Consider the following 22,765-nt stretch of genomic DNA (forward strand, 5'->3'; position numbering starts at 1 on the left):
CGTGCTCCCCCTCAATCCTGCAACAGGGCTGTTCCTCCTCCTCCCCCTTCTGCTCCTGATGCCGCCACCCAGCAGGGCGGCAGGGAGCGCATGTGCTCCTGCTTCAGAGGCTCCTGGTGCTCCCTGTCCTGGGTTCTCCCCTCAGACAGCAGCTGGGAGGTGCTGGGAGTCAGCATGGATGCCTGATACCCAAAGTTCACCATCCAACTTGACAGGCGACACTGTCCTGACTACTTGTGACCCTAAGGCATTTCTGTGCCTGGTCAGCACAGACACCTCTGAATAAGGATGGAGGTCCTGGTGCTGCTGCGGAGAGCAGGTGGTGGAGAGGGAAGGTCCACTTTCTTCGTGGTGAGCACAGCTCCCTGCTCTCTGTCCCAGACTCCCTGGACTCTTAATTTTGACCTGCCCATTCAGCGCTCCATTCTTGTGCTCCATGGACCCAACACATAGCCTGGACTTAGAGCCCAGTGGCCTCCTTGACATGTCTCCCTTTAGTAGAATCATCCACTCTCACAGTCACTCCCAAGGCCCCCTGGACACGGAGACGGTCTGAACTCTGTCGGGTCAGTAGGAACGTGGCCTGTCTGTCGATCACGGTTCTTCATCTCCCTGCTCTCCCTTCCCAGGAGAACTGCCTGAAGTGGCTGACAGCTAAGTTATCGGACTGCGGCTCACGATTACTGAACCTGACATATACGACACGGTCTCTGTCGAACTCTTTTGCCCACTGATCTCCAAAATTAATTCTATGTCTGTCCTACTTGACTATATTTATCTGAGAATGCAATTTTTAAAACGAAATCCCCAAATTTTCTGCTCCACAAATGACATGGTTTCTTAACTTCTCGAGAGCGATGGCGTCGTCCCACCCCAGCCTCTTCCTGCTCCCCCTCTTCCCTCTCTTCTCTTCCTGCTTGTTTCACTCCCTGTCTCTCACTTGTTCTCCCATTCCATGCGTTTCCCAAAGCGCTGGACTCCTAACCTTAAACCAGATTTGGAATGGAAAAAAGAAAGTGCAATCTTCTTTTTTTCTTACACAAGAGTGCAATTATCATTGATATGTAAAATTTAAATGTACAAACAGTAAAGAATCCATTGTTCTTAGGCTTCCCTGGTGGCTCAGTGGTAAAGAATCCGCCTGCTGATGCAGGAGAGGCGGGTTCAGTACCTGGTCTGGGAAGGCCCCCTGGAGAAGGAAATGGCAATCCACTCCATTACTTTTGCCTGGAAAGTCCCATGGACTGAGGAGCCTGCCAGGCAACAGGCCATGGGGTCGCAAAGATTCGGACATGACTTAGCGACTGGACAACAACAACTTATTGTTCTTAGAAAAGCTTTAATTAGGACTTTGGAATAAATCAGGAAAGCTGGTCAGATATTAATGGAATAGAAATTCTCCAATAACCTGAAGGAAAAGATTTTTTTTTAATCCTACAGATTGTCTTTTTGTTTAATTACCTACATTTCAGATATCAGTGAAAATCACTACACAATGTTAGAAGTGGTTTGTTTTGTTTGCTCATCCCATACAATGCTTTGCAAGCTGCTGTCATAGGTGAGCTCTCAGTACATATCTCTTGGTGATTATCAGTTCAATTCAGTCACTCAGTCGTGTCTGGCTCTTTGCGACCCTAAGGACTGCAGCATGCCAGGCCCCCCCTTTCCAACACCAGCTCCCAGAGTTTACTCAAATTCATGTCCATTGAGTTGATGATGACATCCAGCCATCTCATCCTCTGTCGTCCCCTTCTCCTCACACCCTCAATCCTTCCCAGCATCAGAGTCTTTTCAAAGGACTCAGTTCTTCCCATCAGGTGGCCGAAGTATTGGAGTTTCAGTTCAGCATCAGTCCTTCCAATGAATATTCAGGACTGATTTCCTTTAGGATGGACTGATTGGATCTCCTTGCAGTTCAAGGGACTCTCCAATACCACAGTTCAAAAGCATCAATTCTTTGGTGCTCAGCTTTCTTTAGAGTCCAACTCTCACATCCATACCTGACTACTGGAAAAACCATAGCTTTGACTAGACGGACTTTTGTTAGCAAAGTAATGTCTCTGCTTTTTAGTATGTTGTCTAGGTTGGTCACAGCTTTTCTTCCAAGGAGCAAGAGTCTTTGAATTTCATGGCTGCAGTCACCATCTGCAGTGATTTTGGAGCCCTCAAAAACAAAGTCTGTCACTGTTTCCATTGTTTCCCCATCTATTTGCCATGAAGTGATGTTGAAGCTGAAACTCCAATACTTTGGCCACCTCATGCGAAGGGTTGACTCATTGGAAAAGACCCTAATGCTGGGAAGGATTGGGGGCAGGAGGAGAAGGGGACGACAGAGGATGAGATGGTTGGATGGCATCACTGACTCGATGGACATGGGTTTGGGTAAACTCCAGGAGTTGGTGATGGACAGGGAGGCCTGGCGTGCTGCGATTCATGGGGTCACAAAGAGTCGGACACGACTGAGCGACTGAACTGAACTGAGCTGAACTGATGGGACCAGATGCCATGATCTGGCATTGACATTCTTTGGGATTGGAATGAAAACTGATCTTTGCCAGTCCTGTTAGCACTGCTGAGTTTTCAAAATTTGCTGGCATATTGAGTGCAGCACTTTCACAGCATCATCATTTAGGATTTGAAATAGCTCAACTGGAATTCCATCACCTCCACTAGCTTTGTTCATAGTGATGCTTCCTAAGGCCCAGTTGACTTCACATTCCAGGATGTCTGGCTCTAGGTGAGTGATCACACCATCGTGATTATCTGGGTCATGAAGATCTTTTTTGTACAGTTCTTCTGTGTATTCTTGCCACCTCTTCTTAATATTTTCTGCTTCTGTTAGGTCCATACTATTTCTGTCCTTTATTGTGCCCATCTTGGCCATTCAGGTATGACCTAAATCAAATCCCTTACAATTATACAGTGGAAGTGAGAAATAGATTCAAGGGATTAGATCTGATAGACAGAGTGCCTGAAGAACTATGGTCAAATGCTTCTTCAGCGTTACTGGTTAGGGCATAGACTTGGATTACTGTGATATTGAATGGTTTGCCTTGGAAAAGAACAGAGATCATTCTGTCGTTTTTGAGATTGCATCCAAGTACTGCATTTCAGACTCTTTTGTTGACCATGATGGCTACTCCATTTCTTCTAAGGGATTCTTGCCCACAGTAGTAGATATAATGGTCATCTGAGTTAAATTCACCCATTCCAGTCCATTTTAGTTCACTGATTCCTAAAATGTTGACGTTCACTCTTGCCATCTCCTGTTTGACCACTTCCAGTTTGCCCTGATTCATGGACCTAACATTCCAGGTTCGTATGCAATATTGCTCTTTACAGCATCGGACTTTACTTCCATCACCAGTCACATCCACAACTGTTGTGTTGTTTTTGCTTTGGCTCTATCTCTTCATTCTTTCTGGATTTATTTCTCCACTGATCTCCAGTAACATTTTGGGCACCTGCCGACCTGGGGAGTTCATCCTTCAGTGTCCTATCTTTTACCTTTTCATACTGTTCATGGGGTTCCCAAGGCAAGAATACTGAAGTGATTTTACATAAATGGCATAGATTTGATATACCCATCAAGATGACCAAGGATGGGACAAACAGACTCCTACACTGCGGGATGTGTTACATTGCTACAAAAGTTTTGTAAGAAAATTGGCCAGATGAGTAGAGAAAGGAAGAATTTTATATGCTGCAGCTGCTCACCAAGAACACTGAACGGCCAGAATGATTTACAGCAGGAACAATTCACCCTCCTGTCCTCATGCAAGTTATGAATGTAGGCAGTCCAGACACACAGAGGCTAGGTGAAGAACCCAGAACAGAAGAGGTGGATCGGCGTGGGTCACCTCTCTGCTGACGCTGAGTCAATCCTGTGTCACTAGGGCACCTCTAGACTGCTTCAGTTCCACAGAACTTCCTCAGAAGGGAAGGCCTCTAGCCTGACTACTGAGTAATTGGTTGACGAAAATGGAGAAACATGTAAGGAAAGGAACCTTCATAATGTAAGATTAATATGAAACTTAATGAGGTTGAGAAAAATGTGTCTTTCTACTCAGGAATCCATTTCCACTGTAGATATACACTTAGGGGGGGAAATGTCCATTACATAATATACATTATTGAAAAATTCAAAAAAGGAAGTGATATAAACATTTCTTTAAAGAAGATTTCACAAGTAAGTAGAGTATGTTACCATGTTTAAACAATAGAAATCAGTGAACTAGAATAAGGAAGAATTAAGAAAGGTGGTCAAGGTCCCTGAAGAGAGCATTTCGCATAGAGCTGGAGAGACGACCCACCCCTGAGGAGAGTGAAGGTGTGTCGCTGACCTTGCCGGGTAAAAGCAAACCCCCCCCCCTGCCCTCCTGTGTCAGTCACCAGGGCCACTGTAACTAATTAACCCAAAACTGGTGACTTACAGCAACAAGAATTTACTCTTTTGAGGTTCGGAGAAAGATGTCTAAAATCAGTTTGTCAGCAGGGCCTGCTGCCCTTGAAAGCTCTAGACAAGCATTCTTCCTTGCCTCTTCCTGGAGGCTCCTGGCATCCTTGGCATTCATTCCCCTGTTGCCGCATCATTCCAACCTCTGCCCAGTCTTTACATGCCCTTTGTCCATGTGTCTTGTGTCTCTGTATCGGTCCCTCTTCTTATAAGGACACCAGTCATTGGATTAGGGTCCATCTGATCCAGCATGACCTCATCCTAACTCATTCATTTGGAAAGACCCTAAATGAAAATAAGATCACCTTCTGAATGTCTGGGTAGACATTTTTAGAGGAGACACCATTCACCTTATACAGTGATGTTCAGTGTGCTTCAAGGGAATTTATATTCTGCAATTGCTCAGTATAGTGTTCGTCTATGCCAAGTGAGTCCATTAAGTTAATATTTCGAATCAGTCTAACAAATGACTACAGTTTTCACCTGTTTCATTATTATTGCGAGGTGTGTTAAGATATCAACTGTAATTTGAAGTATGCATTTCACTTTAATTCTGTCAGTTTTTATATTTTAAATCTCTATTAGTTGTACACAAATTTAAAATTTCACATTATCCAGTTGAAAGCTCACATTATCCAGGATAAAACATTCTCATTATAAAATGTCACCACATGAACATTCAGTCCTGAAAACTACTTTTTCAAATAATTATTGAGTCACCCAGTCTTATGTTTTTTTAAAAGAATGTTTACAATACAACTTTATCCAGCATATTTTCTGTATTTTAATATTAAACATTTATCACATGTGTATCTTGGTTTTCCTTTTCCAGCCAGGATTAACATTTTTTTAGTGGATATATTTAGTGCTTCCCAGGTGGTGCTAGTGGTAAAAAACTCCCTTGCCAATGTAGGAGACGTAAGAATCATGGATTTGATCCCTGGATTGGGAAGATCCCCCAGAGAAGGAAATGGCAACCCACTCCAGTGTTCTTGCCTGGAGAAGCCCATGGACAGAGGAGCCTGGTGGGCTACAGTCGCTGGGGTCGCACAGAGTTGGACACATCTGAAGCCACTGAGCACACTGAGTGTAGGGCTGCCTTGGAGAGAATCCGAACAGCCAAAACCAGGACAATTGTAGCATGAAACGGGTCCTAATGGTAACAGGCTTCATAGAAAGGGCTGTGCTGTTGCCCGGGGCACAGACTCCCCACCTCTCACTTTTCCTCACAGCGACAGATGAGGATGGAGCAGAGGAGGAGAAAGGGCTGTGGGCCAGGAGGCCCCACCTGCCGCCCGGGGAGATCTTTCCAAGGACGGCCATAGGGTCCGTATAAGTTGTCTGCGTTTCTCTACAGCTTGCCCCACCCCGACTCAGGGCTCCCTAATGGGCTTTGGTCTTCCTGCCTCCCCTGTACTGGACTGAGATGTATCAAAGGACGGTTGGCCACAGGACTGCAGCTCCTGGGACCCAGCGGGTTGTGAGTCCCAGCGCACTCAGAAGCCCAGGTCTCACCTAATTGGCCTTTCGAGGCCTCAGGTCCCAGACCTGCCAATAGAGAGCATCTTTCCAGCAGAGTGACCCCAAGGTACAGGAACCTGACATATTACCCAGACGACAGATAATGTGGAGAGTCAGGTGACTGAGTCCATGCCCTGCTCTGCTTCCATCAAGACCCAGGAGTTCCTGCAGCCAGAGCCTGCTGCCCTCCTTTGCCTCCTCCCCACTCTCCCTTCCCTGCACAGGAAGCCAGAGGTGGACGAGGGAGGGGGTCCTCAGTGCCACGCCATTATCATCAGCACAGACCTGGGTCAGGAGTCCTGTCCTCCCTGGGAGCACAGGGTCCTGGGTGAGCCATGCCTCTCCTGACATCACAGGAGCACTGTGGTCATCACTCAGCAGGGCGTGGTCAGCATCACTGACAGGTGAGTCCTGGGGACCTGGATCCTGGACAACATGGTCCCCTACTCCCCACTGCACTGGGCAGGGTCAGTTAGGGCAGCGGGTCTGAACTTTCATGAGAGTGGAAACAATCAGGGGATGTTGTATAAATGTAGGTTTTAATTCAGTGCCTGAGACTCTGAATTTCAGAATAGCTCACAGTCCTGCTGGTTCTGCAGGACCTCAGACCACACCAGAGCGACTAGATTCACAATGAAAGGGCTCGGGATGCAGTCACTACAGAGAGAGTCTGGCAGACAACACTGATTCTTCGGCTTCGTCTGGGAAAGTGTTTCTTAGGATCAACTCAGGGGCAGGTTTATTGAAGCCACCGCCACAGCCCTACTGGGTCATTTCAACAAGCCAAAGGAATGTGAGTTTGTTTTTCAAAAATCAAACCGCGACTTGGCGTTCAGGATGAAAATGTCAATCTCTCCTCATATGCTTCCCCAGGCATCCTAGGGGTCACTGTCGTGCTGACCCAAGGTCTCTGAGGTGGATGAGTTGTCCTGGGAAACAGAACAGGGACAGGAAACTGGGTATCCCAGGGGACGGAGAGACAAGGCAGCCTGAGGGTTAGGGTGGGAGTCGGTCACTCCGGTCAAAGAGGCTCCATTGTGAGCACGAGCCGGGAGTGAGCAGAGATGGGCGACAAGGGCATGGCCATCTCGGGTATGCCCAGAGGGGGTTCCGTGTATGCGGCGGGTGACCAGGGTGTGCTGGGCAGACCCCAACTCCACGCATAGCACCCAGATCAAAACCTGATTTGAGAGGAGCCATCCTGGGCACCCCTGGTCTGACTGTCCCCCTCTGCTGTCATGTGAGGGTTGGAGTCAAATAGCCCAGGAAAGAAACGCTGGACAACCCGCTCTTTCACTCGCACTTCTACGGGAAAGTCTTGCCTCTCATGGGTCACCTTCTAAGAACTTCAGGCTGGGAGGGAACATGGGGGCCATTGCTCCTCAACAGGCACCACTGACCACCACCCTCTGCCTGCACACCCCCACTTCTGGGAAACTCCCTCCCTCCAAGGGCAGCCAGCTCCATGATGTTGCAGATCTGACCTCTAAGAAATGTGGAATCTCTTTGAAATCAGCCTCCACCCTCTCAGTAACCCCCCCACACACACTCACCAAGAGGCACTGAGGCTCTGTGCCCACCATCCTTCCCTCCTCAGCCATTCCTCGACCATTCCTCTGGCCATCACACAGCGGGTCCCCACGTCCCACGTGAGTCTGGTGGTCAGCCCCGTGCAGTGCAGACAAGGGAGGTCTGGGCTGTGACAGGGACAGGAAGCAGCACCCAGCAGGAAGACCCAGACATTGAGCAGATGTGACTGTTTTGGAGGCTCCCACGGCTCTAAGCAGTCACCTCACAGGGTGTTTCGAGGAGCCAGGACAGGGAAGGACATGCCCATCTCCTGAAAGTGTCGCAGCCCCCATCCTGCTGCTTCTCAGATCATGGAGGTGGGCTGTCCCCCTCTACATTTTTTCCAACACTGGGACATTGGCAGGAGGCTCCCTGAGGTCCTCAAGGATACACAGCACCCTGCTGACAGCATGACACCGTGGTCCAGGCTCCAGACAGTGAAGCTGAGATGGGGCTCAGGGGTTGCAGGAGAAACAGACAGAAAACATACAAATCTGCCTCGTGGTGGCTGGTTCCTGCTCTCTTCCCTTCCTGGAGATGGAATCATCACCAGCTCAAGAGCAGGTAAGTATGAGGCCCTCATTTCACATTTCTAAAATTAATGAATTAGTTAATGAGGCACAGATAATTTAAGATAAGATACACGAGCAAGTGTGCAAATGGCACCATTAGGGGGCATCCCCTTGGGGGTGGGAAGCTTTTCTCTGAGAGGAGGGAAAAGGGGCTGCAACATTGCTCACGCTGCAAGGTCTCACTGAAGCACCCAGCCCTGCCCCAATAAATAGCAACTCAGACTTTCCCACAGAGGGAAGGAAATCTGCATATTTGTGATTTAGTGAACTGGAGGAAATCTTTGCCATTTCAGGTTAGTCTGAGCACATCAGAGATGGGCAGCTGTGGTCTCTTAGTCAGTGGACAGTGAGGCACTGAAGGCTCTCTGGTCTGCAAGAGAACCTTTTGACCTTGACCTGCTCCCTTTCGCTGCCCCCGCCTGCTCTCTGCTGTCTACTCTGCGTATCACCAGCTCAGGGCCATGCAACCCCACAGAAACGGAAACCTCTCAGTGATGGCTCTGCAGGAGTTTGTGCTGGAGGGATTTGAGGGCGGCCCGCAGACCCAGGCCCTGCTCTTTGCTCTGTTCCTGGCCCTGTATGTGGTGGCCGTCCTGGGGAACCTCACCATGATCGTGGTCATCACCCTGGATGCCCGTCTGCACTCCCCAATGTACTTCTTCCTCAAGATCCTCTCCTTTGAGGACCTGTGTTACTCATCTGTCATCGCCCCCAAGGCCCTGGTCAACTTCCTGTCCTCCTCCAAGGTCATCACGTTTGAGGGATGTATCATTCAGTTTTTCTTTTTCTCTTTAATGGGCACCACTGAAGCTTTCCTCTTGGCCGTGATGGCCTATGACCGTTTCATGGCCATCTGCAGCCCCCTACGCTACCCCATCTCCATGCACCCCTCGGTCTGTGCCCGCCTGGTGCTGGGCTCCTACTGTGGGGGCTGCTTCAACTCCATCCTGCAGACCAGCTTCACGTTCAGTCTCCCGTTCTGCAGCTCCAACCACATCGACCACTTCTTCTGTGATGTGCCGCCTCTGCTCAAGCTTGCCTGTGCTGACACGACCCTCAATGAGCTGGTCATGTTTGGCCTCTGTGGCCTCATCATCGTGGGCACCACACTCGTGGTCCTCATCTCCTACGGCTACATCACAGTGACCATCCTCAGGATGCGCTCAGGAGGAGGGAGACACAAGCTCTTCTCCACCTGCGGCTCCCACATGACAGCCGTGTCCCTCTTTTATGGGACCCTTTTTGTCATGTATGCCCAGCCGGGAGCTGTGGAGTCCATGGATCAGGGCAAGGTGGTCTCTGTCTTCTACACCCTGGTCATCCCGATGCTCAACCCCCTCATCTACAGTCTGAGAAACAAGGACGTGAAGGATGCCCTGCGGAGACTGGGGCAGAAGCACACAGCCCCGTGAAGGAGGGTGACCAGAGGGGGACAGTGTGTCCTGAGGAGGAGACAAGAGGGCTTTGGGGGAGGCACTGTGGTTGGTTTGACAAATTCATTCCTCATTCACCCAATTCATTCTTTCATTAAATATCTTATTCAACCTTTCAGGGAAGCACATCATGAAACACGTACACAAGTGTGAGATGCAAAGATGGATAAAGCATCTTGGCCACCAAAAGACTAGTGGTTCCCAGATAAGACCCTAAACTTGACGTTTGGTAACACACAGTAGGCAGAGTCATGAACAGGGAGTCTTTGAAGCAGGATATGGGTCCCAATTCAAATCTACCAGTGAAGGTACATGACTAAAAAATTCTGAGATCTCTCTCTATACTTCAAGGCTGAATCCTTGTAAATCTGTGTTCAGCAATCTCCCTGGGCTACCTAGCAGGGGCCTTAGGACACTCGGCCTTGGCCTTTCCTTGGTGATGGCCTGGGGTCACCCAGAGCCACCTAGAGGAGGTAGGAAGACCGTGCTCCCCCTGAATCCTGCAGTGGGGCTGTTCCTCCTCCTCCCCGTTCTGTCCCCTGATGCCTCCACCCAGCAGGGCAGCAGGGAGCGCATGTGCTCCTGCTTCAGAGGCTCCTGGTGCTCCCTGTCCTGGGTTCTCCCCTCAGACAGCAGCTGGGAGCCCCAGGGAGTCAGCATGGATGCCTGACACCCAAAGTACCACTGACCCTTTGAGAGAGTTAACTTAGGCAGGTTGATAAGGAGTCCAAGCCTAAGTAAGACCCTTTAAGGAGGAGGTAAACATTCCTTCTTTCTCACATTCTTCTGCCTTAGACAAGTAGGTCTTGCAGGCAGCAGTATCTCTTGTTCAAAGGCATGCTTTTTTTTTGAGCTTTGGATGTATGTGAAGGGAGACAGTCTGCGTAAAAATTTCCATACCTCTGAGCTCTGGGTTAACGTGTTCCTTCTGGCTAATCTCATACTGATGTCATCCCAGGATGTATGTTACAGGAAAGGGTCTGGACAAAATTCTCACAGCCTTGAGGTATTTTTAATCTGTTCTCAGCAGCTAGTTGAGAAGTATATAAGGCCCTGCTTAAACTAGTGAGGTAGGTACTCTCCTACCCCCTTCGGATGTCTACGTCCCTTTATGACGTCTTCTATACGACAGAACATTTTTCTGTCACTTTCACTTTAAGTAAAATTTATACAAAATTCTGAGTGACTGAGACTGGCTTTGGTCCCAGAGTTAAATCTTTTCCTTTGGAGACCATGAATCTGGCACACCGTTCACTGCTAAACTATTGACTTTACCATCTGCCTAACTGGTGACAGTGTCCTGACTACCTGTGACCCTAACAAATGGTGTCTCGTCAGCACAGAAATCTCTAAATAAGGATGGAGGTCCTGGTGCTGCTGCGGAGAGCAGGGGGTGGAGAGAGAGGATGCACGTTCCTGATGGTGAGCACAGCTCCCTGGCCCTCTGTCTCACACTCCCTGGGGGAACTGGATCCTTGGTCGTCACCTGCCTGTTCAGAGACCCATCCTTGGGCTCCATGGACCCAACACACAGCCTGGACTGAGAGTCAATGGCCTCCTTGTCATATCTCCTTTGGTAGAGTCATCACTCCCATGGTCACTACCAGGAGGTTGTCCTCTCTTTCCTGTATCATCAGTGGGGACGTGGCCCGTCTCTCTGATCACAGCTCTCCATCTCCCTGCTCTCCTGCACAGGAGGGCTGGGGAGAGGCTATAACCCCAGGCCATCAGATTGCTGCTCACTACTGCTCAGATGGAGCATACCTCAAGGTCTCTGCTCAATTCTTATTCCCACTGTCTCATATCTGGCCTTCATAATTAATTCCACCTTTGCCAGTTCTTCCCAAAATATCTTTTCTTTCCAGGTTGTATCATCCTGTCTCCCACTCTCCCTTGTCTCCTCATCTCACTGCTCCTCATTTTCCCTCCTTCCCCCTTCCCTCCTTCATCGTTCTCTCTTTCCCTCTTCTTCCTCTTTCTCACTGTGTTTTTTGATTCCATAAGTTTTCTTCTACTACCTCAATCAAAAGTTCTAAAGGAAAATGGAAAATGTAATATTTTTCTATGCAAGTGTAGATTTGCCATCATCCATTATAGTAAAATTTAATGGTACAAATATTAAGGAATCAGTGAATCTTAGTAAAAGATCATTAATTCTGAGTTTGACTAAATCAAGAAAGCTGGTTCAATATTAGGTATGGTAGAAATTCTCCAACACTCTTGAAGAAACTGATTTTTAAACTATGCACATTGACTTTACCTCTGTGTAAAGCTACATGTCAGATTGTAGTGAAGATCACTGTACGATGTTAGAAGTGGTTTGTTTGCTTTTTTCATCGTGTTATAGCTTTGCAAGCTGCTGGTACACAGTGGGTTCTCAGTTCACACCTACTGCCTGATTATAATTTGAGTTCAGTGTTAATTAGTCATTGAACTCCAAAATATACATGATACAGCTCTAGTTTGTTTATTGTGTTTAGATGGACAATAAACACATTGCACTGGAAGACTGTATTGTGGTTTTGATGTTGATTTTATAGGAAGCTTCAAAAGTTTCTACCTTTTAACGTAAAATATAACTTTTGTTCTAATTTTCCTTGTACAGTTCAGTAGTGTTTAGCATATTCACCTTCTGTGTATCAGATCTCCAGAATGTTTTCATCTTAAAAACCTGGAACTCCATACCCCTAATCAATAACTCCCTGTTTCCCCCTTATCTCCACCGCTGGCAGCCATCATTCTACTTCCTGTCTCACGAATGTGACTTCTTCAGATGCCCCAGATAAGTAAAACATACAGCTTTTGTCTTTTTGCGTCTGATTGTTTCACTTAGCATAGTGTCCTCAAGGTGTGCCCATGTTGCAAATGGGCAACGTGGATATGGCAGGATTTCTATCCTTTTTAAGGCTGACTAGTATTCCATCACATGCGTATGTGATGGATTTTTGTTTATCTCTTCATCCACCAAGGGACACTTGTGTTGCCTCCACCTTTTAGCTATGAGAAAGAATGTGCTGTGTAAATAGGCATGCATATATCTCAGAGAGACTGCTTTTTAGTATATTATCAGATGTTTGATTTTATCATATGGTATTTTTTTTTAATTTTGAGGAGAACTATATAGGACATTTCATCATGGCTGCGCCTGATGTGAAGAACTGACTCATTGGAAAAGACGCTGACTCTGGGAAAGATTGAAGGCGGGAGGAGAAGGGGATGACAGAGGATGAGATGGTTGGATGGCCTCACCAATTTGATGGACATGAGTTTGAGCAAGCTCCGGGAGTTTGTGATGGACAGGGAAGCCAGGCATGCTGCAGTCCATGGGGTCACAAAGATTCATGCATGACTGAATGACTGAACTGAACTGCATTATTTCATATTCCCACCAGCAGTCCATTCTTTGCAACCCAAGGACTATAGCCTGCCAGGATCCTCTGTCCATGGAATTCTCCAGGCAAGAATACTGGAATGGGTTACCATTTCCTCTTCCAGGGGATTTTCCCAGGGATCAAACCCAAGTCTCTTACATCTCCTGCATTAATAGGTGGGTTCTTTACCACGAGTGCCACCTGTGAAGCCTATAGAGTACTTTTCATCATGGCTGTACCATTTCGTATCCCCACCAACAGTGTAAAACAATTTCAGTTTCTTTACATCCTAGTCAACATGTTTTCCTCACAGTAACCCTCATAATGATTATGAAGTGTTATGTCTTTCTTATTTTCATTTTCCTAATGATTAGTGATTTTGAGCATTTCCTTATATGTTTGCTTGCAATTTATAGATCATCTTTAGAGGAATCTTCAAGTAGTATGAACACTTCCAATTTGGTTATTGGTCTGTTTAATTGTAGAAATTATTTATATATCCTGGATGTTATCCTCTTAATAGAGATAAGATTTTTCAACATTTTTGGGCTTCCAAGGTGGCTTTGTTGTAAAAGAATCTGCTTACCAATGCAGGTGACATGAGTTTGATCACAATCCAGGAAGATCCCACATGGCATGGAGCAACAAAGGCTGTGCACTGCAACGCTGAGCCTGTGCTCTAGAGCTGGGGAGCTGCAGCTACTGAAGCCTGCGTGCCCCAGAGCCAGTGCTCCGCAAAAGAGAAGCCACAGCAATGAGTGTGTGCCACAGCAATGAGAGTGTGCAGCAATGAGCAGCTGCACACCACAGTGAAGAGTAAGTAGTCCCCACCATCTGCAACTAGAGAAAAGCCTGCACAGCAACGAAGACGCAGCACAGCCAAGAAATAAATATAAATAAGATTATTTTTTTTATTATATAATGTTTTATTTTTTTAATTTTTTCACAACTACCTTTATTTTTGTTTGTTTGTTTTGCCATACATTGATATGAATCCACCATGGGTGTACATGTTTTCCCTTCCAAAACCCCCCTTCCACCTCCCTCCCCATATCATCCCTCCGGTTGATGATGGCCATTCTGACTGGTATGAGGTGGTATCTCATTGTAGTTTTGATTTGCATTTCTCTAATAATGAGCGATGTTGAGCATCTTTTCATGTGCTTGTTAGCCATCTGTATGTCTTCTTTGGAGAAATGTCTGTTTAGGTCTTTTTCCCACTTTTTGATTGGGTTATTTGTTTTTCTGGTATTGAGTTGTATGAGCTGCTTGTATATTTTGGAAATTAATCCTTTGTCAATTGTTTCATTTGCTATTATTTTCTCCCATTCTGAGGGTTGTCTTTTCACTTTGCTTATAGCTTCCTTTGCTGTGCAAAAGCTTTTAAGTTTAATCAGGTCCCACTTGTTTACTTTTGTTTTTAATTCCATTTCTCTAGGAGGTGGGTCAGAGAGGATCTTGCTTTGATTTATGTCATCGAGTGTTCTGCCTATATTTTCCTCGAAGAGTTTTATAGCTTCTGGTCTTACATTTAGGTCTTTAATCCATTTTGAATTTATCTTTGTGTGTGGTATTAGGAAGTGTTCTAATTTAATTCTTTTACATGCAGCTGTCCAGTTTTTCCAGCACCAATTACTGAAGAGGCGGTTTTTGCCCCATTATATATTCTTGTCTTCTTTGTCAAAAATAAGGTACCCATAGGTGCATGGGTTTATTTCTGGGCTTTCTATCTTGTTCCATTGGTATATATTTCTGTTTTTGTGCCAGTACCATACTGCCTTGATGACTGTAGCTTTGTAGTATAACCTGAAGTCAGGAAGGTTGATTCCTTCAGCTCCATTCTTCTTTCTCAAGACTGCTTTGACTATTCAGGGTCTTTTGTGTTTCCATATGAATTGTGAATTTTTTTGTTCTAGTTCTGTGAAAAATGCCATTGGTAATTTGACAGGGATTGCATTGAATCTGCAGGTTGCATTTGGTAGTATAACCATTTTCACAATATTGATTCTTCCTACCCAGGAACATGGGATACCTCTCCATCTATTTATGTCATCTTTGATTTCTTTCATTAGTGTCTTATAATTTTCTGTGTACAGTTCTTTTGTCTCCTTAGGTAAGTTTACTCCTAGCTATTTAATTTTTTGTTGCAATGGTGAATGGGACTGATTCCTTAATTTCTCTTTATGATTTTGCATTGTTAGTATATAGAGATGCAAGTGATTTCTGTGTATTGATTTTGCATCTTGCAACTTTGCTAAATTCACTGATTAGCTCTAGTAATTTTCTGATACTGTCCTTAGGGTTTTCTCTGTACAGTATCATATCATCTGCAAACAGTGAGAGCTTTACTTCTTCTTTTCTGATCTGGATTCCTTTTATTTATTTTTCTTCTCTGATTGCTGTAGCTAGGACTCCCAGAACTATGTTGAATAATAGTGGTGAAAGTGGACACCCTTGTCTTGTTCCTGATCTTAGAGGGAGTGCTTTCCGCTTTTCACCATTGAGAATAATGTTTGCTGTAGACATATCATATATGGCCTTTACTATATTGAGGTAGGTTCCTTTTATGCCCATTTTTTGAAGAGTTTTCATCATAAATGGGTGCTGAATTTTGTCAAAGGCTTTTTATGCATCTATTGAGATTATCATTTGGGTTTTATATTTAAATTTGTTAATATGGTGTATCACATTGATTGATTTTCTTATACTGAAGAATCCTTGCATCCCTGGAAAAAAGCCCAACTTGATCATGGTGTATGAGCTTTTTGATGTGTTGCTGATTTCTATTTTCTAAATTTTTGTTGAAGATTTTTGCTTCTATGTTCATCACTGATATTGGCCTATAGTTTTCTTTTTTTGTGGTGTCTTTGTCTGGTTTTGGTATCAGGGTGATGGTGGCCTCGTAGAATGAGTTTGGAAGTGTTCCTTCCTCTGCAACTTTTTGGAAACAGTTTTAGATGGATAGGCATTAGCTCCTCTCTAAATGTTTGATAGAATTCCCCTGTGAAGTCATCCAGCTCTGGGCTTTTGTTTTTTGGGATTTTTTTTTCTTTTATCACAGCTTCAATTTCAGTCCTTGTAATTGAGTTGTTCATAATTTCTATTTCTTCTTCATTCAGTCTGGAAGATTGAACTTTTCTAAGAATCTGTCCATTTCTTCCAGGTTATCCACTTTATTGCCACATAGTTGTTCATAATAGTCTCTTATAATCCTTTGTATTTCTGCATTGTCTGTTGTAACCTCTCCTTTTTCATTTCTTCAAGAGATAGGAATACCAGAACACCTTACCTGCCTACTGAGAAATCTGGATGCAGGTCAAGAAGCAACAGTTAGAACCAAATATGGAACAACAGACTGGTTTCACATTGGGAAAAGAGTATATCAGGCTGTATATTGTCTCCTCCTTGTTTAACTTCTATGCAGAGTAAATCATGCAAAATGCCAGGCTGACGAAGCACAAGCTGGAATCAAGATTGCTGGGAGAAATATGAATGACCTCAGATATGCTGATGACACCACCCTAATGGCAGAAAGTGAAGAACTAAAGAGCCTCTTGATGAAAGTGAAAGAAGAGAGTGAAAAAGTTGGCTTAAAACTCAACATCCAGAAAACTAAGATCATGGCATCTTGTCCCATCACTCCATGGCAAATAGATGGGGAAACAGTGGAAACAGTGAGAGACTATTTTTGGGGGGCTCCAAAATCACTGCAGATGGTGACTGCAGCCATGAAATTCAAAGATGTTTGCTTCTTGGAAGAAAAGCTATGACCAACCTAGACAGCATATTAAAAAGCAAAGACATTACTTTGCCAACAAACTTCTGTCTAGTCAAAGCTATGGTTTTTCCAGTAGTCATGTAAATGTGAGAGTTGGACTATAAAGAAAGCTGAGCACTGAAGAATTGATGCTTTTGAACTGTGGTGTTGGAGAACACTCTTGAGAGTCCCTTGGACTGCAAGGAGATCAAATTAGTTAATCCTAAAGGAAATCAGTCCTGAGTATTCATTGGAAGGAATGATGCTGAAGGTGAAACTCCAATACTTTGGCCACCTGATGCAAAGAACTGACTCATTGGAAAAGACCCTGATGTTGGGAAAGATTGAAGGTGGGAGAAGAAGGGGATGACAGAGGATGAGATGGTTGGATGGCATCATCGACTCATAATTATGAGTTTGAGCAATTTTATGGGAGTTGGTGATGTAAAGGGAAGCCTGGCATGCTGCAGTCCATGGTGTCACAAAGAGTCTGACATGACTGAGTGACAGAACTGAACTGATGCCAGGGAGGTCCATGTGGTTGATACTTTGAACCAATTCTAGCATATAACTACAATATTTCTGCTTGTTCTATCAGTTACTGAGAGAAGCATGATAAAATATCAACCATGCTTTGGAGATTTGCATTTCTTTTCATTTCTGTCGGTTTTTACAATACATATTTTAAATCTTTATTAGTTGTATACATATTTAAATTTTTCACATTACCCAGTATGATTGAACATTTGAATTATGAAATGTCCCTTTATGAGCAAAATTTTCTCCTGAGGTCTATTTTGTATTTTGATGATTATTGAGCCACAAAAGCCTTGGTTTTCCTAGGATATTCATGATACAAGTTTCTCCAGCTTTTCACTTGCATACTTCCTATATTTTAATGTGTGTATGTTCAGTCACTCAGTCATGTCTGACTCTTTGTGACTGATGGACTATAGCCTGACAGGCTCCTCTGTTCATGGAATCTTCCAGGCAAGAATACTGGAATGAGTGGCCATTTCTTTCTCCAGGGGATCTTCCCAACCCAGAGATGGGACCCACATCTTCTGTGTCTCTGGCATTGGCAGGCGGATTCTTTACCACTGTGCAACAAGGTTGGCCCCTATATTTTAATAGTAAATATAAATCACGTTTATGCTTTGGTTTGGGATTTCTGTCCAGGATTAAAATATTTTGTTTTAGCAGATACTTTTACTTGACCTGCCCTGAGGGAAGGGCCATATTGTGACTTAGAGAGGACTGTGCTGCTCCCGTAGACACAGAGTCCTGCACATCACTCTTCATCACACCAACACTCCAGGATGAGCCAAGGGGAAGGAAGAGCTGTGGGCCAGAAGTCACACCTGCAGCCCTAGGGAAGTCTTTCCAAGGATGGCCACTGGGTCCCTCTGATTCACTTCTCATGTGGTGGACCCCAGCGCTCCAGAGGAATTTCAGGCTTCCTTACCCCTCTTGTTTTGGGCTGAGATGTATCAAAGGAAATTTACCCATAGGACTATCTCTTCCAGGGACTCAGGGAGTTGGGAGTCCCAGCGTACTCAGAGCTTAGGCAGCAGCTAATTGGCCACTTGAGGCCTTGAATCCCAGCTGTGCCAGGTAGAGAGATCCTCCCCAGCAAAAGATCCTAGCGTGCAGGTGCCACGAATGCCGGCCGGCTGAGGGGACAGAGAGAGGGGCAGGTGAGTTCAACACGGTCCGCCCTGTTTGAACCATGTCGTGGGAGCTCCTGGTAGCCAGAACCAGAGGACCTGGACAGACTATCAGCAGCTCCTCTGGGGCCACCTCTGTCCCTCCTCACTCTCACTTCACTGCAAGGGAGGCAGAGCTGAAGAGGGAGAGGGGGCAGTCCCTTGGTGCCACTGAGACTACACGGCTATTTGCACAGGGGTGGGCGGCCAAGGTGGATAGGGGCCACCACACTTAGCACCAGCTTCAAACACATATTCGAGAGGATCTTGGGCACCCAAGGTCAGACTGTCTACCTCTGCTGTCATGTGAGAGTCGGGGTCAAATATTCCAGAAAGGAAAGCCTAAATATTCCAAATAGGACAGCCTAGTCTTTCATCCGCATCCTCTATTGAGAGAGAGTCCTGGCTCTCACAGACAACCTTCTAAGAGAACTTCAGTCTCAGAGGGAATGTGGCAAGTTACCACTCCTCCACAGGCATCACTGACCTCCAGCCTCTGTCTGCACACCTCCACTCCTGGGGAACTCACTCTTTCAAAGTCAGACAGCTTGGTGATGCTACAGATCTGACCTCTAGAAAACATGAACCCCTATAAAATCAGCTTTCCCCCTCTCACTAATCCCCCCTCCTCCCTGGGAGGCTCTGTGGCTCTGTGCTAACCAACCACCCTTCCTGTTCCTCCTCTTAAGTTGCATCATATCCTGTTAATTCCTCTGGCCATCACACAACTGGCCCTCATGTTTCATGAGTGTGTGTGGCAGACAAGGGAGGTCTGGGCTGTGACAGGGACAGGAAGCAGCACCCAGCAGGAGGACCCAGACATTGAGCAGATGTGACCGTGTTGGTGGCCCCCATTGCTCCAAGCAATCACTACAGGGAGTGTGCCAAAGTGCCAGTGGCATGGAAGTAAGGACAGGGGGAGGACATGGCACGTCCTGAATGTGTCACAGTCCCTGTCTGGCAGGTTCTCAGACCATAGAGCTGGGATGGCCCCTCTCCATGAATTATTCAACATTAGGACATAGCAGGAAAGAATCTTTAAATTCTCAAAGATTCAGAGAGCTCTGCTGTTGGTTGCCATGATAGTCAAATCTCAGAGACAATGAAGCTAAGATATCTCTCAGGGTCTACAGGGGTGACAGACAAATCACCCACATTAGCCTGGTGAGGATTGGTCCCTGCTCTGGTCCTGGCCTGGCCTAGAGATAGGACCGTCACTGGGTTGAGTCAGGATGGCAGAAAGTGCTTAAAAATTTCTGAAATTAAAGTAGAGCTAAAATAAAGGGCAGAACATGCAGGATTACATACTCAAAGTGTAGAAATGGCATAACTCAGAAGTATCCCCATGGGGAGGGAAAGCATGTCTTTCATAAATGACCAGGAGATGCAAGCCATACTTACACCATAGACACTCAGCTGTGGAGGAGCCCTGGAACAACCCCATGACAGCAGCTCAGAGCCTCCCAGAGAGGGAGGGCTCCAGGCATGATTATGAAGGTGCAAGTCAGCAGAAATGTTTACAATTTCAGGTTAGCCTGAGCTCATCTGAAAGGAGGAATGGGCGGTGGATAGTGTCTTGGTCTGCGGGCGGTGAGGCACGGAAGGGTCTGTGTGCCCCATGGGAGGATCACCGTGTGACCTTGACCTGTCCCACCTCACTGCCTCTCTCCTGCTCTTGACTCTCTGCCCCTGTCGCCCCATTCAGGGAAATGTCACCCTATGGAAATGGAAACCTTTCAGCGATGGCTTTGCAGGAGTTTGTGCTGGAGGGATTTGAGGGTGATCCACAGACCCAGGCCCTGCTCTTTGCTCTGTTCCTGGCTCTGTACGTGGTGGCCGTCCTGGGGAACCTCACCATGATCGTGGTCATCACCCTGGATGCCCGTCTGCACTCCCCAATGTACTTCTTCCTCAAGATCCTCTCCTCTGTGGACCTGTGTTACTCGTCTGTCATCGCCCCCAAGGCCCTGGTCAACTTCCTGTCCTCCTCCAAGGTCATCACGTTTGCAGGATGTGCCACCCAGTTCTTCTTCTTCTCCACGGTGGGCACGACTGAGGCATTCCTCTTGGCCGTGATGGCCTATGACCGCTTTGTGGCCATCTGCAGCCCCCTGCGCTACCCCATCTCCATGTGCCCCTCGGTCTGTGCCCGCCTGGTGCTGGGCACCTACTGTGGGGGCTGTGTCAATTCCATTCTTCAGACCAGCTTCACATTCAGCCTCCCGTTCTGCAGCTCCAACCACATCGACCACTTCTTCTGTGATGTGCCCCCTCTGCTCAAGCTTGCCTGTGCTGACACGACCCTTAATGAGCTGGTCATGTTTGGCATCTGTGGCCTCATCATCGTGGGCACCATACTTGTGATCCTCGTCTCCTACGGCTACATCACAGTGACCATCCTCAGGATGCGCTCAGGAGGAGGGAGACACAAGCTCTTCTCCACCTGTGGCTCCCACATGACAGCCGTGTCCATCTATTATGGGACCGTCTTTGTCACATATGCCCAGCCAGGAGCTGTGGAGTCCATGGAGCAGGGCAAGGTGGTCTCTGTCTTCTACACCCTGGTCATCCCGATGCTCAACCCCCTCATCTACAGTCTGAGAAACAAGGAGGTGAAGGATGCCCTGCGGAGACTGGGCCAGAAGCACACAGCCCCGTGAAGGAGTGTGGCCAGGAGAGGCAGTGTGTCTTGAGGTCAGGACAAGATGGCTTCATGGGAGGCACTAAGTTTGGTTGGAGGAATTTGTTCCTTATTCCCTCAATTCATTCTTTCATCCAATATTTCATTCAACCCTTCACATACCATCGGCCATGCATTTCAAGTGTGAGATATAAAGTGAATGAGACGTTTTCTTTGGCATCAGAAAATTAATGTCATCAATGGGGCGAGACTCTAATCTTGAGCTTTGTAAGTAGAGTGATGAACCGTCTTTGAGGCATAGTATGTGTCCCAAGTTCAACTCTACCAGTGAAGGTATGTAAGTAGACAAAGTCTCTGGCCATTTCCTTCACTTCTTTCCTGAATCTAATGTAAATGTGTGCTCAGAACTGCCCCCTGGACCACCTAGAAGGGGGGCTCTAGCACCCTCAGCCTTGCATCTTCCTTGGTGATAGCCTGAGTTTACTACTGCCAGATGGGAGAAGTTAGGAAGACCATGTTCCCCTTCAATTCTGCAATGTGGCTGTTCTTCCACCTTCCCCTCCTGTCCACTGTCCACACCAGCAAGGCAGCAGGGTGCCCCTGTGCCCTGCTTCAGAAACTCTCAGTGCGCCCTGTCCTGGGTTTCTCCCCTCAGACGGCGGCTGGGAACCCCAGGGCGTCAACATGGATGCCTGACTCTCAGAGCTCAATTGACCCTTTACCACATGGCCTGGCAGGTGACACTGTCCTGCCTACTTGTGACCCTAACAAGTGGTGCTTGGTCAGTGCAGACATCTATTAATAAGGGTAATGGTCCTGGTGGCTACAGAAGAAATGAGGGGATGGTAAGAGATGGTGAACTTTCTTGGCAGGGAGCATAAGTTCCTAGCCTTGTCCTACACTCCCCAGGAGCCTTGTCCCTCAGTCTTGACCTGCCCATTCAGAGATCCATCCTCGTGCTCCATGGACCCAACACACAGCCTGGACTCAGAGCCCAGTGGCCTCCTCATGGTGTCCTCCTTCAGGAGAGTCATCCACTCCCATGGTCCCTACAAGGAACTTGCCCAGTGAACTTGGGAGTGGTCTCTGATCATAGTTCTCCATCTCTTTGCTCAGGAGAACTTCGGGGAGGAGCCAACACCCAAGCATCAAATTGCTGTCCACCATCACTTATTTCCAGCACACTCCAAGGTATCTGCTGGATTCTTGGCCCCATTTGTCTTTGCTTTGAGCTCTCCAAAATCATTTCTGTCTCTGTAGTATGTTACTGTATTCATCTGATATAATATACTTTTTGCTGAGTTCCCCAGATTATCTCCATGATGTCGTGCTTCTCATCCTCTCAGGCTATAGTATGGCTCTGTCTCCCACCCACTTCCCCTTGCCCTCCTCCTCACCCTCATTCCCCACTGCCTCCCCCTGCACTTCTCCGCCTTCCTCTCCTCTGCCCCCTCCTCCTCCTCCTTCTCTCTCATTTATCCTGTGTCGTTCTATGGGGGTTCAAAAAGATATCCTTGTACCTACACTGTCTTAATCCAAATTTGAAATGGAGAAAAGGACAATCTTTTTTTCTCAATAACTGTACAATTATCACCATTATATAAAATTTAGTTGTACACACAGTAAGGAATCAATGATTTTTAGTAAAAGCATTAATTCTGACTTCGGACTAAATCAGGAAAGCTTGTCAGATATTATGTGAAATAAATTTTCTCCAGTAGTCTGGGAAAAATAATTTT

At 46.4% G+C, this 22,765-nt stretch overlaps 2 protein-coding genes across 11 annotated transcripts in view; both read left to right on the forward strand.

Annotated features, from left to right (window-relative positions):
* Positions 1–22,765, forward strand: part of LOC145504576 (olfactory receptor 9S13-like) — a 36,618-nt gene that overhangs the window by 3,636 nt on the left and 10,217 nt on the right. The window contains exons 1-12 of one of the 9 annotated variants that reach the window (XM_081485663.1): positions 6,384–6,770; positions 7,911–8,110; positions 8,412–8,883; positions 10,848–10,973; positions 12,284–12,337; positions 12,663–13,098; positions 13,517–13,738; positions 16,187–17,029; positions 17,708–17,791; positions 17,883–18,376; positions 20,091–21,079; positions 22,143–22,217. In XM_081485663.1, the coding sequence (XP_081341789.1) occupies positions 20,095–21,045 (951 nt within the window). In that variant the 5' untranslated portion in view covers positions 6,384–6,770; positions 7,911–8,110; positions 8,412–8,883; ... (6 more) ...; positions 17,883–18,376; positions 20,091–20,094 and the 3' untranslated portion in view covers positions 21,046–21,079; positions 22,143–22,217. The other 8 variants (XM_081485666.1, XM_081485662.1, XM_081485661.1 and 5 more) reach the window with 8 other exon arrangements.
* On the forward strand, positions 6,384–9,669 carry LOC145504581 (olfactory receptor 9S13-like). 2 transcript variants are annotated; one of them, XM_081485675.1, is made up of 4 exons: positions 6,384–6,444; positions 6,577–6,770; positions 7,911–8,110; positions 8,412–9,669. In XM_081485675.1, exon 4 carries the CDS (start codon positions 8,580–8,582, stop codon positions 9,528–9,530), a length of 951 nt encoding a protein of 316 aa, XP_081341801.1. In that variant the 5' UTR covers positions 6,384–6,444; positions 6,577–6,770; positions 7,911–8,110; positions 8,412–8,579; the 3' UTR covers positions 9,531–9,669. The 2 variants fall into 2 exon arrangements, with proteins under 2 accessions (XP_081341801.1, XP_081341800.1); XM_081485674.1 differs by having other exon boundaries at positions 6,384–6,770.

This window comes from Giraffa tippelskirchi, chromosome 5 (assembly GCF_054371585.1).
Source record: "Giraffa tippelskirchi isolate mGirTip1 chromosome 5, T2T-mGirTip1v1.2.pri, whole genome shotgun sequence".
In the NCBI taxonomy this organism is placed as follows: domain Eukaryota; kingdom Metazoa; phylum Chordata; class Mammalia; order Artiodactyla; family Giraffidae; genus Giraffa; species Giraffa tippelskirchi.

Bases quoted from the DNA above. Each gene is read 5' to 3' on its own strand.
- LOC145504581 (XM_081485674.1), top strand. From the start codon at position 8,580: ATGCAACCCCACAGAAACGGAAACCTCTCAGTGATGGCTCTGCAGGAG.